Genomic DNA, 15269 nt, shown 5'->3' on the forward strand with positions numbered 1-15269 from the left:
ATATTGCATGATTTCACTCATATATGGAAGATTACAAATACTTGGATAAAGAGAACAGATTACCAGAGTAGAAGGGACAAAGGGGCACACACGTATGGTGATGGATAAAAATTAGACTACTGGGGATGGGCACGATGAAGTGTATTCAGGAATTGATAAACAGTAATGTACACCTGAAACTACACAATGTTATAGACCATTATAATCTCAATAAAATTACTTAAAAAAAGAGAAATGTAAATGACCCTATACACATGAAATGGTGTTCAGTCTCACTCAAAATGAGAAGAATTCAACTTAAAATCACAATGAGATACCATTTCTCATCCATTAGATTCACAAAAATCCGTAAATTCGAGTACATATCTTGTCAGCCGGGCTCTTGGGAACAGGCACTCTCATACATCGCTGGGAGGAACGCAAAATGTAGACCCCCCTTTAGAGGGGAATTTGGAAATGTGAAAAAAAAAAAAAAAACTACACGTGCCTTTATCCTTTGATCCGCTAATCTCACTCCTAAGAATAATCCTGGAGATCTATCTCCACAAATACAAAGAAAAATTTGATTTCTTATAAAAGCAAAATGCTCATCAAAATGTGGGGATAACTGTGGTACATTTCCACGATGGAATACTGTGCAGTGGTAAAGAGAAATGAGGAAGATGTCTATATGCTGATATGAAGTGATATCCAGGATGTATTTTTAATGAAAAAAAAAGTGCAAAGCAATGTGTAGAGTATGCCGAATATTTGTTTTTGTAAGAAAGGAGACACAAATGTTTAATGATTTATAATTTCAAAAAGAAAATTAGAAGGATAAACAATTTTAAAATAACGATTTTCTATAGGGCACATAATGGTAGATACAGAGAAGAAAGCTAAACTGCTCTGCCTTTTCCTTCTTTTCTTTGTTGTTTTTTAAATTGTTCACACTTTGGAAGCGCAGTGGGTTAAAGAGCCTTGAGCACTATATCAGCCAAATGCAGCCAAGGGACCTTGATTCAAACACTGCAACTTGCAAAAAGGCATTTTTGAGATAATCAGAGAAATTCAAATACAGAATAATCAGTAGAGGATATTAAGGAATTATCACATTTTAGATGTGGTAATCACATTTTTACAAAGGCCCTCTCTTCTAGAGATATAAGCTGAAGTATTTATGGATAAAATAGTATCATATCTTGATTTTTTTTATCTTGAAGTAGGGGGTAAAAAGTGAGGAGGAGGTGTTTGTGTCTCAAAAGCCTTAAAACTGTACCTACATCTTGACCTGTCAATTACAATTTCCAGAATTTATCCAGTATGTATAGCTATGAATGTGTATAAGTTTCTTCTAATAATTTTTAGAAGCAAAAAACTGGAAATAACTCCTGTCTAAATAATTCAACTAGTTAAATAAATTCAATAGTGTAATACAGCCTTTAAGATTATGTTGAGAAAGTATTTTTATAAATTGAATGGAAAAGTGTTCCTATTATTACTAACTGAAGAAAATAGTTCATAAAACCATAATTAAACATAATCTAGATTTTATTAGCAAAAATTATTCAAGGAAAAGCATACAATGTTTTATAAGTGTTTATGGTAGAATCTTTTGGGAAGTCAGAATTCAGGTAACTTTTACTTAAAATCAGTATTTGTGGTTTGTCTTTATCTTTTAAAGTATTTACGATAAATGTATAATACCTTTGCAAAACAATAGCCATTAAAGTAAAAAGCAGCTCTTCATAAGGCAATTAATCAATTTCAGAAAAATTATAAAACTGAAGACACATAGGAAAAAATGGAAAGATTGAGATATTTGCAAAGTAGAAACATTTCACAGAAATGAAGAACAACCACTGCCCTGTATTGAAATCATTTTTTACCATGAGTGATGTTAAGATTCTTGCCTTCACAAAAAATGGTTTCTCACAGTGAGATTCCTGACATATCCATCTTAGCCCCTTAGGAGTAGAAATAATATTTCATTTTGCTTGATGCACAGAACCAAGTACAGTGTTGTGAAGTTTATGTAAAGGGTAGAATATTTTTTAAGGATCTGTCAACTTAATTTCCCATATTCATAAACTAGATTCTTTCCTGCTACCCTGTATACCACAATGGCCCCAGGAAGAGATACAGGCCAAACGCCTCCTTGGCAAGGAGGTGAATTGCTTGTCAGACAGGAAGAAGCTAAAGGCATGCCCTTCTTCCTCCAAGGAAAGAGAAATGAGAGAGAAAGGGAGTCGCACAGGAAGTCTAATTTGTTTTCAGTTCCTGTCTCCAGGTTTAAGCCCCATATCTGCAAAGCATATTTGATTGTTGAGGAAAGGCTAGAAGAAGAGCTTTTGCCCCACTCCCTGTTGAGAACTATGAGGGAAGATACAGTGACAGCAGGAAAATAACAGTAGCACCATAGCACGGTTAGGCCAGGGGCATCTGATTTGTCTCCTTCCCTTCCATCCTGTCCCACCCCCACCCCAGGCAGCCTTCAGCCACAACATGCTCTATAAAGGACCCTGGCGACCCCATCAGAGCCTAAGAGATGCCAAGATGCTTGAGATTGCTGGAGGAAGAGTTTGCCAGAGGAAGTCTGAAAGATAGTGAAGCGGCAAGGGCTATAGGCTGTGCTGGGTGCTGGAGCACATCTGCCATTTTCTCTGCCACTTCTCAGCATGTTTTTGAAAGAAACAGAGCCAGCCTCCAGGAGGGAGCCAAAGTACCACTGGGTGTCATGACCTAGGCACCATAGCCAGGAAAGGTTGTGACAAGTTCCACTAGCCTTGGATTTTGTTAGGACCCTGGAAAGAACCTGACTAACTGTGACTTGGTGGAAAACAGCACACACCCATGGACCACCTGCACTATGCGCTGGAGACCAGCTAAAGGATCAGCACAAAGTCAGGGCCCCGTATGCCGAATGTCCCAAAGGTAAAGTTTGCCCCTCTAGGAAGATACCATCCTGGGAGGAAGGAATAGCTCTGTTATGGAGCTAAATTTAGCATTGACTAAATATTTGTCAAAATGAGACTGACTGACATAGGACTGTCTGGGATATCATTAATCATCCAGTTAATGGTTTTGCATAGCTACCAAAATGGGTGAGAACTTGTAAGGAAGATTACATTAATAACAGGAAAAAAATGTGCACCATTTTCTTTGCACATTTGAGTGTTCATTGGATAATGTGTTTTAGTCTTGGTTAATTAATTTTAGTTTTAGATAATTAGTTTTGGTTTTGCAAAAAAAACTGCTCCAAGGTTCATAGACATTTGCTAAATACAGAATAAGTAATTATGTAACAAAGTTATCGAGACACTGAAATATTGCTATGCATTTTCTGGGAAGGCTATAAATATTTCCTCTGTCAATCCCTTGGGGTTTTTTTCCTGATAAAAACAATAAAATGTTTAAAATGTCATACTATATTTTTTTTCCTGCAAATCTTGATTAAATCTGCTTTCAGTATAGTAAGTAGGAATGATTTGTATCGACTGTTACAGGATAAAAAGATTTTAGATAAGATAGAAAGTTGCTACTCTCCACTCCCGTTTCCCTTTTCTGCATTCCTGAGGTTTTTCCCTCTCACTTGAAGCATTCAATTAAAAAAAAAATTAGTGTAAGACATTACACTTGTTCACAGTTCTCTTAATCTCTCTTAACAATATGAAATACAGATTTTGCCAGTACTGCTAATAGAATGGTCTGTTTTTTTCATATATATATCACTGATAATTCTCATATACAAGGAAGAGAGTAAGCAAATATTTTTATTTCATGTATAGCCAGGATAACAAGAGTGTGGATTTTAAGTAGAGTCACCTTTAAACTTTATTCTGTGATAGAGTTAGAGTTGAAGGTAAAGAGTACAAGGTTTATACAAACTGATAGTTTCTATGTTTAAAATCCAATTTTGACTTCTGTCTTCATGAATCTTGGTTTATGATGATATAGTACTGTTGAGCTATTTTACTCCCTTAGATAACACAATGTTAGGGTGCTGAACAGTTTACTGGGTCATGCTGGTTATTACAAAGCAATTGGTTAATTACAGGATATTTCCCCAAATTTATCTGCTTACAGGGTAAAGTTATCTTTTTTTTTAAATTTAGCATATTAGAACATATGAATATAAATTAAAGTATAGCTCCCTTGCTGAATGTTTTGGGGCAAAATGTGCATTATATTGAATTACCCATAAATATTCAGAGAAAGGAGGAGGTTTATGAAATAAAAATTAAGAATGAAAATCTTGAGCCTTTCAGATATGGAAATTACTTGGAACTATCTACAAGTTATCTGCCACCTCTTTTTAAAGGCTAATATTATATAATAAAATATAATTTGGGTTGTATAAATGAAGTTGGAATCTCTTTATCTTCAATATGAAGCTGGCTCATATTTGAGAGATGCTTTTTGAAGATTTCAGACTTTTGACTCTTTGCCAAAGTGGACATTTTTGAAACAACATTAAATATATCTGGCTAGACTTGAATAACAGCACACACACACACACACACAGAAGGAATTGAGCGAGAGAGCCCGTTCTCTTGAAATTATCTCAGATACTCACTAAGACCTAGACTCAAATATTTATTAAGATGTAGAAAAAGCCCATCTCCAGAGATAACATTTTATAATTTCTGAGAATAGTTACTGATAAAACTCTAGCATGTTTTTAAAAAGACTGTTTTAAAAGGGTATGTCATGAGTAACAGCCTAAATTGGGGAGTCCACAAAGAAAAAAGATTGGAGTTCCTTGAGCTGATCGTACTTATTCCAGAAAATCCACTGGACCTGTGTGAGGTGATATTTATTTCTATTTCCCTAGTCAATCAACGCATTACTCAACAGGGATTTCTCAAACATCTTCTATGTAACTGCTGAATGCTGGGCACCCGTGACATGGTTTCTGCCTTCACGGAGTTTTTGATCTAGTGTGGCTATGTGGGGGTCATTATCAAATATTCCTACAAACACATAGTTGCAAACTGTGAAAGGAAGGATGTAAAGTGCTGTGGGCGGGAGTGGGAATGAAGGCCTTCTTGAGGAAATGGGACTTGAAGGAGGAGCAGTAATTAATCATATAAAGAAGGACAGGCGTTCGCATGCCAGTCCAAGGGGAGCTGCTTGAACCAAAAACCTGCGATTTGGGAAAACTGCAAGGTCATCCCAATGCTGGAGCACAGAAAATTGTGCAGAATGAGGCTGGAGAAAGAGGTGTCATGCAGGAGTCGTTAGGATGGCTTCAGCACTTTGATTTTTATCCTAAGTCATGGCGTACAAATAGGTGTTCTCCTGGCTATATGAGTGACAGACAGACATGTTTCTGCTTGTGCCTTTTGGCCAGCAGGGTTGTTGTTCTTAATTTGGATACATTTAGGCGGGGCATGCATTCTCGTATACACACGTATATTTGTTTGACCCCTGAGAAAAGGGAGTTTGCAACCTTTTCTCAGGTTTTAGTTTTTTAAGTTTTGCACTAATCAACAACAGCCAGAGAGCGAACGGAGAAGCCGTCCCTGCAAACCCGGCGTGAACTGCGCAGGCGGAATCGGCGTTGAGGGAGGCGGGGGAAAGGGTGAGGTGCGGCGCAGCGACCTACTGCGCATGACCACCCCGCGTTGCCAAGGCAACGGGAAGGCGTATCCCGGAAGAGGAGCCTGGCTCAGCTGCCGGCTCAGGCCTGACTCGTTCCTGAAGCAATCCTGACCAGAGCAAAGCAGATCTGGAGTCACTTCTACTCCAAGAGTGATGTAATGTGTCGGCTATCTGCCTAGGAGCCCGGGGATTCAGAAGGGCAAGGGAAATTGGCCTAAGCGGACATCAGGGCTATGGCCGACCTTTGTAACGAGACCTTCAAGTCCTTTGCTGACGAGGTACAGAGATCTGGTTCATTCAGCTTTTCTGAAAGACTGCAACCCTGGCCCCATGCCTCTGGAAGCAAACCTGAGAGTGGAAAGCCCACTACATACTTGGAATATCGAGACAAGCAATCTGAGCTTTCGGAGTACAAAAATTATGAAGAGAAGTTCAGTAGAAAATGGATCAACTACCTCAAGGGCAAAGAAACTAACTCTGAACAGTACCAACCAGACACTAAACTTCAAACAGAAATCACTCGGGCATCTGAGGGAGAATTGAATGCCCTGCAGTCTTTTTGCACCATTAAGATAAACCTGATCCATCGTAGAGCGAACTCTAAGGAGAAAAACAGCAGCAGACAGAAAAAGCTGCGGTTTAGGTTGGATGCAGAGCCTTCAGAGAGAGATGTCTTAAACTGTACTGTCCCTGATGAGCTTTTGAACAGAGTCTATTTAAAAAACATGAGGACAATAGCAAAACAGGTGGCGACAGCTAAGCAACACATTTCTTCTCAGTGTCCTAGTTGTAACAGAAAAAGAGCAGAACTGGCTCAATCTGCCTTCCTGAAACGAAAGAAAACTTTACTGGAGTCACTTCTACTCCAAGAGAAGATAGATGAACATCTTCATACTAAAGACTTTCTGACCCTTATTGGAGAAGTGCATCAAGGCCTTCCCAGGCTGTCAGATGACCCCAGAAAGATCTGGAAAAGACTGAGTGAGAAAAGTCAGATTGGATACTTCAGTTTTTGAAAGGTCAGATAGAGAGCAAGAGATGTAGCAAAGTGGAGATAACGTTTGTCACTCACTTTTTCGCTACCGCTTCTCAAACTACTGACTCTAACCAAACTGGAGATGGTATTTATTCATGATAATGTGTAATATGGATAGCTGTTTCTGTTGTGTATTTGAATAATTATCATAATTTCTACAGGCACTTTGGAAACTAACAAGACTTTACTATGCTTCCTTCACAGATTTGAGGACTAAAAACTTTCCATCCAATATATTTTTCGGATTTGAGGGGGCAAGATTGTACTTGGAATAGTGACAAAGTTTTTAGAACAATCCAGGAGAGAGATGATGGTAGTTTGGACTAGGGTTTTGACAGTATAGACAGAAGTAAGAGATACTTAGTAAGAAATAATTGACAGTCTTTGGTGAAGAAATAGATAGGGGGATTTAATAAAAGGTAAATTTTAAGAACGTTACTAAGTGCGCTTGGATGAATGATGATTTCATTAAGGTAGGAACATTGGAAGAGAATCATCTTTGATAGGAGTGATTAAGCGGGGGGTTATTTGGACACGGTTAGCTTGAGGTATATTTGAGACATCCACATTGAGAGGTTAAGGAAACATTTGGTTATTTGTGCTTGCAGTCTAGAGGAATTTCTAGCCTAGAGATTTGAAATAAAAGGGTGAGGGTCAGGAATCATTGGCATCTAGTTGGAAATTGAGGTCATAGATGTGGTGAGCTCTTCTGGAAGGGAGTATAGTGAGAAGAGGGGAAGGGCTATGACTAACTCCTGAGAAATTCAGTGGCTGGATAGAGGAGAATAAGCCAGCAAAGGATGTTGAGAAGAAATTATCACAGAAGGATAAAGGAAACAAGGAATGTTTAGTGTCATAGAGCCCAAGGAAAGAGACTATTTCAAGGAGGATGGGTTATCTAAGCATGAAAATGCAGCAGAAAGTTCACATGAAGTGACTTAGTCATGTGTCCGCCTCTGTTGATGTGAGCAACAACCACTTCACTTACAGAAAGTGGGCATGTAAAGTGGATTGAGGAATAAATGTAGGGGAAGGAAATGAAGAATATTATTATAGGCTATTACTTTGAAAGTTTAGCTGTGGAGACGGGAAGCTGGAAATAGATGTAGAATTAAGAGAAGAATGCTTGGACAAATTATCTAAAAAGCCATTTTGGTCATAAAGATTTTATGAAACGTCTCTTGTTCATCTTACTTTCCATTCTGATGAAACAATATTATCCCCGGAAGAATACCATGGTATTTGGAAATACATTTATTGGGAAAAATGTCAGGTGGCATTCTGAGAAATTATATTTATTATTTACTTTCTCTATAAAAATATAAATCCTAGAATAAGTGACAGTACGTAGAGGTCATTTTTCTACTTGTATAACACCTAAGCTATCACAATCAAAAAGGCATTTGTTTGTAAAACTCACTACAAAACAGTCACTGTATCTATTCCAGTATTACTCTGAGTTTAGACCTTTATTTATGTGTAAAAATACTCTTTTTTTCCTGTAAAATTTAGCATATATCCCCTTAGTAAGTCATTTCTAAATGAAATGGAAAACAAATCATTATCATTTTCATAGTAACTCTTTATTTGAAATCTGCATTACATCATGCTTTATCTTTGGCATCTCAATATATTCACATTTCACATAATCAAAATTCTGAATAATTTCCCATTTAGAATTTTCCCATTAAAGGTCAAAATCCACTTCTTTAGTCAACTAAGCTAGAACTCTTAAAGTCATCTTTTGTTCCTCCTTTTTTTATTAACTCAATCCCCAAGCTAATTATTTTTCTGTAAGACCCTTAGATCATTCTTCAGTATCTTCTAGCCCTGACTTCTCATTTCCATCTTATTACTACTTTCCTCATCATCTCAGCCCTCCTACTCCTAATTTCTCTCCTTCTGAGTCCGTTCTCCATACAGTTGTCAGAATTATTTTTCTAACATGCAAATCTGTTCAAGTAATTCCCTTGATTAAAAAAAAAAAAACAAACCAAAAAACCCTAAATGGTTTGTCAGTGCTATGGAAATAGTTCAAATTAATTAATGCCACATAGAGGTTCTTTAATATCTCGCCTAAATTTACCTGTTTAAGCTCATCTCCTGGTCTCTCCCCTCTGTATTTAAGCCTGTCTAGAAGAATTGCAATTCCCTGAGCCCTCTTGTTCTTTGTGCCACTATGGTTTACGAGTACACGTTTGTTTTGTTGAAATTCTCTTAATTGTCGTTTCCAGCTGGTGTATTCTTCTTCTTCTTCTTTTTGGTTTAGTTTTTATATTTTATTATGGTAAATAGGTAGTATATTTACATGGTTCAAAAATCACAGGGCTGTTAAAAGGTTTAGCACGCAAAGTCTCCCTTCCACCCAGTTACCCTCCCACTTGCTTCTATGTTGGCCCTGCCAGACCTCTACCCTGCCAGGCTTAACTCTTTACTTGCTGGATCATGGGGCAATCAGGAATCCAGGGGTAAGAGCAGAGGTAGAGGGAATTCAGGAAATTGGGGAGTGGCCACTTACCAACCAGGACAGAGAATTTCTATATTTTAACCAGGAGAACCTGATTAGTGTGTGTGGGCTGAATATTCATGTTACCTATAAGTAGCCATTTATATTAGTTTTGTATATATTCTTCCAATGTTTCTTTATGCAAATACAGACACCAAAGATAATTTACTATGTATGTTCTTCTGCACCTTGGTTTGGGTTTTTTTCCTATTTTTTTCTTGTGATTATCTCTCTGTCTCTCTCTGTGTGTATAAATATATATATATATAAAATATAATATAACATAAAATTTGCCTTTTTAACCCTGGCTAATTGTACCATTCAATGGCACTACTTACATTTACAATGTTGTGCATCTGTTACCACTATTTCCAAAATTTTTCATCACCCCAAACAGAAACTCTGGACCCCTTAAGCCGTAACTCTCCATTCTCCCCTCCCTTCAGTCCCTGGTAACTGCTAATGTTCTTTCCATCTCTATGAATTTGCTTATTCTAGATACCTCTAGATATTTCTAGATAGATAAGTGGAATCATAATATTTGTTCTTTTGTGTTTGGCTTATTTTAATACATAGTGTTTTCAAGTTTCATCATCCATGTTCTAGCAGAATTTCATTTATTTTTATGGCCGTATAATATACCATTGTATGTACATACATGAGATGTATGTTTATTTATTTATCTACTGATGAACAGTTGGCTTGTTTCCACTTTGGGGTTGTTGTGAATAATACTGCTATGAACGTTGTTATACAAGTACCTGTGTGAACACTCGTTTTCAATCTTTTGGGTCTATACTTAAGGGTAGAATTGCTGGATCACATGGTAATTTTACATGTAGCTTTTCGAGAAATGGCCTAGTTGCTTCCACAGCAGTTATGGCACTTTACGTTTCCACCAACAACATACAGAGGTTCCAGTGCTTCCACATCCTTGCTAACACTTATTCTCCATTTTTACAAATTATAAGCATTCTAATAGGTGTAAAGTTGTATTCCATTTTGCTTTGGATTTGCATTTGACTAATGTTGAGCATCTTTTCATGTGATCATTGGCCATTTGTGTATCTTATTTAGAGAAATGTCTCTTCAAAGTCCTTTGCCCATTTGTAAAATTCGGTTGTTCTGACTATTTTTTGAGTTGCAGGAGTTATTTATGTATTCTGGAAATGAAACTCTTATCAGATATGTGAGTTGCAAATATATTCGCCCATTCCGTGAATTTTTCCATTCTCGTGATAGTGTCCATTGGTGCACAAAAGCTTTTAATTTTAGTAAAGTCAAATTTGTATATTTTTTTCTTTTGTTGTTTGTGCTTTTGGTGTCATATTTAAGAAACTATCGCCAAATGTAGACCCATATAGATTTATCCCTATGTTTTCTTCTAAGAGTTCTATAGTCTTAGGTCTTATGTTTAGGCATTTAATCCATTTTGAGTTAATTTTTTTGTTTATGGTGTGACATAAGGTTTCACTTTTTGCATGTCGGTGTCATTTTTCCAGCACCATTCTTGAAGAGACTGGTCTTTCTCTCCATTCGATAATCTTGGCACCCTTGTAAAAATCAGTTTATCATAAATGTGAGGGTTTATTTCCAGACACTAAATTCTGTTTCATTGATCTATATGTCTGCCTTTATGCCAGTACCACACTGTTTTGATTACTGTGCTTTGTAACTAGTTTTGAAACCAGTAAGTGTGAGTTCTCCATCTCTGTTGTTGTTTTTCAAGATTGTTCTGGTTATTCATGGTCCCTTGAGAGTCCGTATGAATTTGAGGATGAGTTTTTCCATTCTGCAAAAAACGTCATTGGAATTTTAATAGGGATTGCAGTGAATCTCTGTATTGTTTCTTAACAATATTGTCTTTCAATCCCTGCGCAAGGAATATCTTTTCATTTATTTAGGTCGTCTTTAATTTCTTTCCGCAGGGTTTTGTAGTTTTCAGTGTATAAGTCATGTGCCTCGTTTGTTGCATTTATTTCTAAATATTTTATTCCCTTGTTTGGTTTGTAAATAGATTTTTTTTCCAATCCAGTTTCATCTTGGATGTTCATTGCTATTGCATAGAAATACAACTAATTTTTGCATGTTGATTTTGTATCCAAAAATTTCTAAATGTGTTTATTTGATCTAATAGTTTTTTAAAACATATTCTTTAGGGTTTTCTAACTATAAGATTACGTCATCTGCAAACAGAGGTAATTTTACTTCTTCCTTCTAATTTGGATATTTTTTTTTTCTTTGCCTGATTTCCCTGTCTTATAATGAATAGAAGTGGCGAAAGCAGGCATCCTTGTCTTGTTCCTGGTCTTAGGAGAAGAGCTTTCAGTTTTTCACTATTGAATATGATCGTTGTCGGTTTTTCATATAAGGCTTTTTTCATGTTGAGGAAGTTCCCTTCTATTCTTAACTTATTGAACGTTTTCTATCATAAAAGGATGTTGGATTTTGTCAAAGGATTTTTCTGTATCAGTTGAGATGATCATGTGGTTTGGTGTACTCTTTTAACCCAGCCTAAAACCTCACCTTCTTTGCACTCATCCCCTAATCCTTAAATACGGACTAATAACGATTAAAGGCTGGAGGCTGTGTGCTCCTAAAGTATTCATGTAAATCCATATTATAACACTTCTGTCTTCCTTAACATGTTTTTCTTTCTTACTTGATTGTGAGCAACTCAGGGGTAGAGACTCTTTCTTACAATCACATCTATGGTGCTTAGCACAGTACCTCTCACATGATGGTGCTCAATGGAAGTTTCATGGGTGAAAACATAAGTGCATCCAAGCAATGAGATTTAATATGTGTTTTGCACCAAAATAATAATCTGCTAGCCTACTCTTTTCTGTCAATATTTACCCTTCTGTGGCTGTTTCCTGTAATTTTTCTCACTTTTCTCTCCATGGATTGGATTTCATTTTATCATATATGTACATATGTTTTCTCAGTGGCAAATTAGTGGATTTTTTCTCTCTTTTTTTGTGAGGAAGATTGGCCCTGAGCTAACATCCGTTGGCAATCTTCCTCTTTTTGCTTGAGGAAAATTGTCACTGAGCTAACGTCTGTGCCAGTCTTCCTCTGTTTTGTGTGGGATGCCACCACAGCATGGCTTAATGAGCAGCGCTAGGTCTGCACCCAGGATCCGAACCGGCAAACCCTGGACTGCGGAAGCGAAGCTCACAAACTTAACCACCATGACACTGGACCGGCCCCTGGAACATTTTTTGTAAGACATCTTTCCAGAAAGTATGCAACTAATTAATATAGTATTCATTTAAAAGAATTAATATAAAATATATTTCTCTGGAATATGCATTTTGAGATAGGAAAAAACTCATCTGAAGTGTTAATTTTAAAGCTAATTCATGACTTTCTGCAATTTTGAAATAGGGTAAAAATTCTTGATGCTAAAACTTGCAGATCGCTTTTGTGTTGCCTCTGAATAAATTCAAAAGGAATGAATATCCTTTCTTGAAACTCGTTATAGCTGCACCCAGGGGATTCCAGTGCAGCTGGAAAGGAAAGTGCATGAGATCAGATGTTACGAAATTACATATCCCAATGCACTAAAAATGTATCCTGCAACTTGGTACAAGATTATATGAAATATAAATTTATATAATTATAATATACAAATTCCATAAATAGGCTTCTATTTTGTTTATGTTTTCTCACCTAAATTTTTTAATAAAAAGAAAATTTCTGCACCCAGAAACAAATCTATACATTTAACAAGCAGTAATAGTGAAATCCTTGAAACAGAAGTAAGTAATGTGCCAGACTGAGAGAAAAGAAAGTTCAGTCCTGAACATCTGAGTCATTCAAATTCCAGTCTCAGAACCATTTAGGAATGTTTGGGACACCCAACTCAGAATACCTCCAATTTTAAACATGTTAGTTTATTTCATGATGGTGCCTAATATAGTAACTTAGTTGTTTCTGCAGCAACATGGCTTAACAGGTTGTAAAGAAATCAGAATCGTGGCTTTATGTGGGTGTAGACTTTCCCCCAATTTTGTCCGGAATTGACAGATAAAAAGTACATAGCCAAATAGTTAATTTGAGAAACAGAAAAGGAAAAGATAGCTGAACTTCTGTTCTCAGTTGATAATACCCTTTGCAATAGAGACTTCAGAAATTTTCCAATTTGCAGTCAAATTACAGTCAAAATTGCAAAGTTCTATCAGAGTGGCTCAAATAATCCTAAAGCCTAGTTTTGATGAGCCACTGTTTGTGAGGTATTAATCGAGGTTGAGGAGAAAGTATGTTGTGGTCATCCCACTCAAAATTTGCTTTGGATGTCAAGACTGATGACCCCACACAACACCTGAGAGGGTATGAAAAGGTTTATTACTCATATAGTGAGGGCTCTGGGGAGCATAGGGCAGACTCCCAAGGAGATCTGAAAGTGGCTTGAGAGAGAGAAAGGGAGACTGGTTTGGTCTTTATTGTGATTAGGGAGCACAGCTGAGGTGAAGACTCCCACCTGTGGGCTGGGGCTCGCTTGCATGGTTTGAACTTCCTTCCAGGACTGAAAAAGGGAGCCCCTGGGCTTTCTTATCAGCTGGCCCAACTGTGGGGCAGAAGGGCAGGGCTTGAAAGTTTTTGACTGTCAAACATCAAAAATGGAATCAGATTATTTATTATAATTCACCCCTGATGTTTGACTGATAATGGAAATACATCATGTTTCATTTAATTAAATTTTCTTAAGTATGCCATGATGGTGTTCTATGAGGCTTGTAGCCTGAGACTGGCCAAGGCAGTGAGAGTTCCACTGAACACCTTGTTCAAGAGCCCAACATTGTGTATTTTTAGAAGTGAAATGGTCGCTCAACAATATGTGGAACTCCCAAGTGGATAGTGTGGTTTTAATGTGCACAGAGATATGTTTAACCTTGATTTGTATTTTGGCTATCCATTTGGCAAGAGATTCCCAGAGTCATTTTCCCCAAAGAGGGAAACTTTGGATGAGTAATGGCTGTTGCTACCGTTGGCGGAGCCCATTGGCAATGGTCCAGCAGTCTGTACAAATGCACAGATGGAGTCACTTGTTGGCCAGGGTAAGATGACTGCCTAAAGTTTAGGTAATTTTGTTGACTATTGATTGGATCCCATTCTTTATCAAGGACGTCTGGATTAAGGAATGAGAAGCAGAAGGTCTCCAGTAAGCTCCATCATGTACAGTTTTGATGCTGTCTATAAAGTGTACACTCCCATTGCTCTTCACTCCTTTGATCCCAAAGGGCTCCCCAGGTAGCCAAGGCGCTGAGAGGGGTGACCTCCTCTAGCATCTTGTCAACTGGTCAGGGACTGAGGGCAGAAGAAGCCACTCTCTCTTGTAGGTGGGATACTCCAGAGGACCCAGACTTAGTTCTGTCCTGTAGGTAACATTTTTGTCTTAGCAAGGAGGCTTTGGTGGCTGTGCTGAGCTTGTATAGGGCTGCCTTGTGACCCACAGAAAGGCATAGAGCTTCACAGGCTTGGAGCCTCTAAGAACCTCTGTTTCCAGAAAAGCTCAGTGTGCAGTCAGCACTTGCCACTCTTATGGTGTATAGGGTGGAGCTGAGGAAGGGCAGTTTCTCACACCAGAAATCCATGGGCAACTTATGGTGACCAAGGGTGGTCCAGAGATTTCAGGAGATAGGATAGGAAACTGCTAAAGCTTCTACAGTGAATGATTCTCTAGGGAAGGGAGAGGGGACACTAATGAGAGTGACTGTTGTATTGCAATTTGGACAGATTCTACAGGCCCTTGTTGTATAGGGCCCCAATTCAAGAGGGGCCAGTTTGTGAATAACAGCATAAATAGGCTTAAGTAAAATTTGTAAATGAGGAATACGTTGCCTCCAGATCCCCAAAAGGCCTAAAAGATGTTGGGCTTGTTTTACCATTGTGGGTGCAGAGAGGGTCAATTGCTTCTTCTTGACAGTGTTAGAGATTCAGAAGCCAACAGCTCGCCAAATCACGTTCAGGAATTTAACTGGGGTTGCAGGGCCTTGTACTATGAGTAGAGAAACGGCAAACTTCTTTTTTGAGTTTTCCCTCTTGTTCCTCATCTTTTTTGTTTTTAGCTTGGTCTTCCTATCTAAAAAGAGACATTTTATTTCATGCAATTGGGAGTACACACATCAAAGTCACCTA

At 37.7% G+C, this 15269-nt stretch overlaps 2 protein-coding genes across 2 annotated transcripts in view; one reads left to right on the forward strand and one right to left on the reverse strand.

Annotated features, from left to right (window-relative positions):
- DLC1 (DLC1 Rho GTPase activating protein) overlaps positions 1-15269 on the reverse strand; it is a 479646-nt gene that overhangs the window by 443076 nt on the left and 21301 nt on the right. The gene's annotated exons all lie outside the window — the stretch shown is intronic.
- C27H8orf48 (chromosome 27 C8orf48 homolog) lies at positions 5665-6874 on the forward strand. The gene is given in 3 exon segments (XM_014847811.3): positions 5665-6587; positions 6589-6649; positions 6652-6874. Coding segments are annotated over 3 exon segments (909 nt in total). The 5' UTR covers positions 5665-5816; the 3' UTR covers positions 6729-6874.

Source organism: Equus asinus, chromosome 27, assembly GCF_041296235.1.
Source record: "Equus asinus isolate D_3611 breed Donkey chromosome 27, EquAss-T2T_v2, whole genome shotgun sequence".
NCBI classification, from domain to species: domain Eukaryota; kingdom Metazoa; phylum Chordata; class Mammalia; order Perissodactyla; family Equidae; genus Equus; species Equus asinus.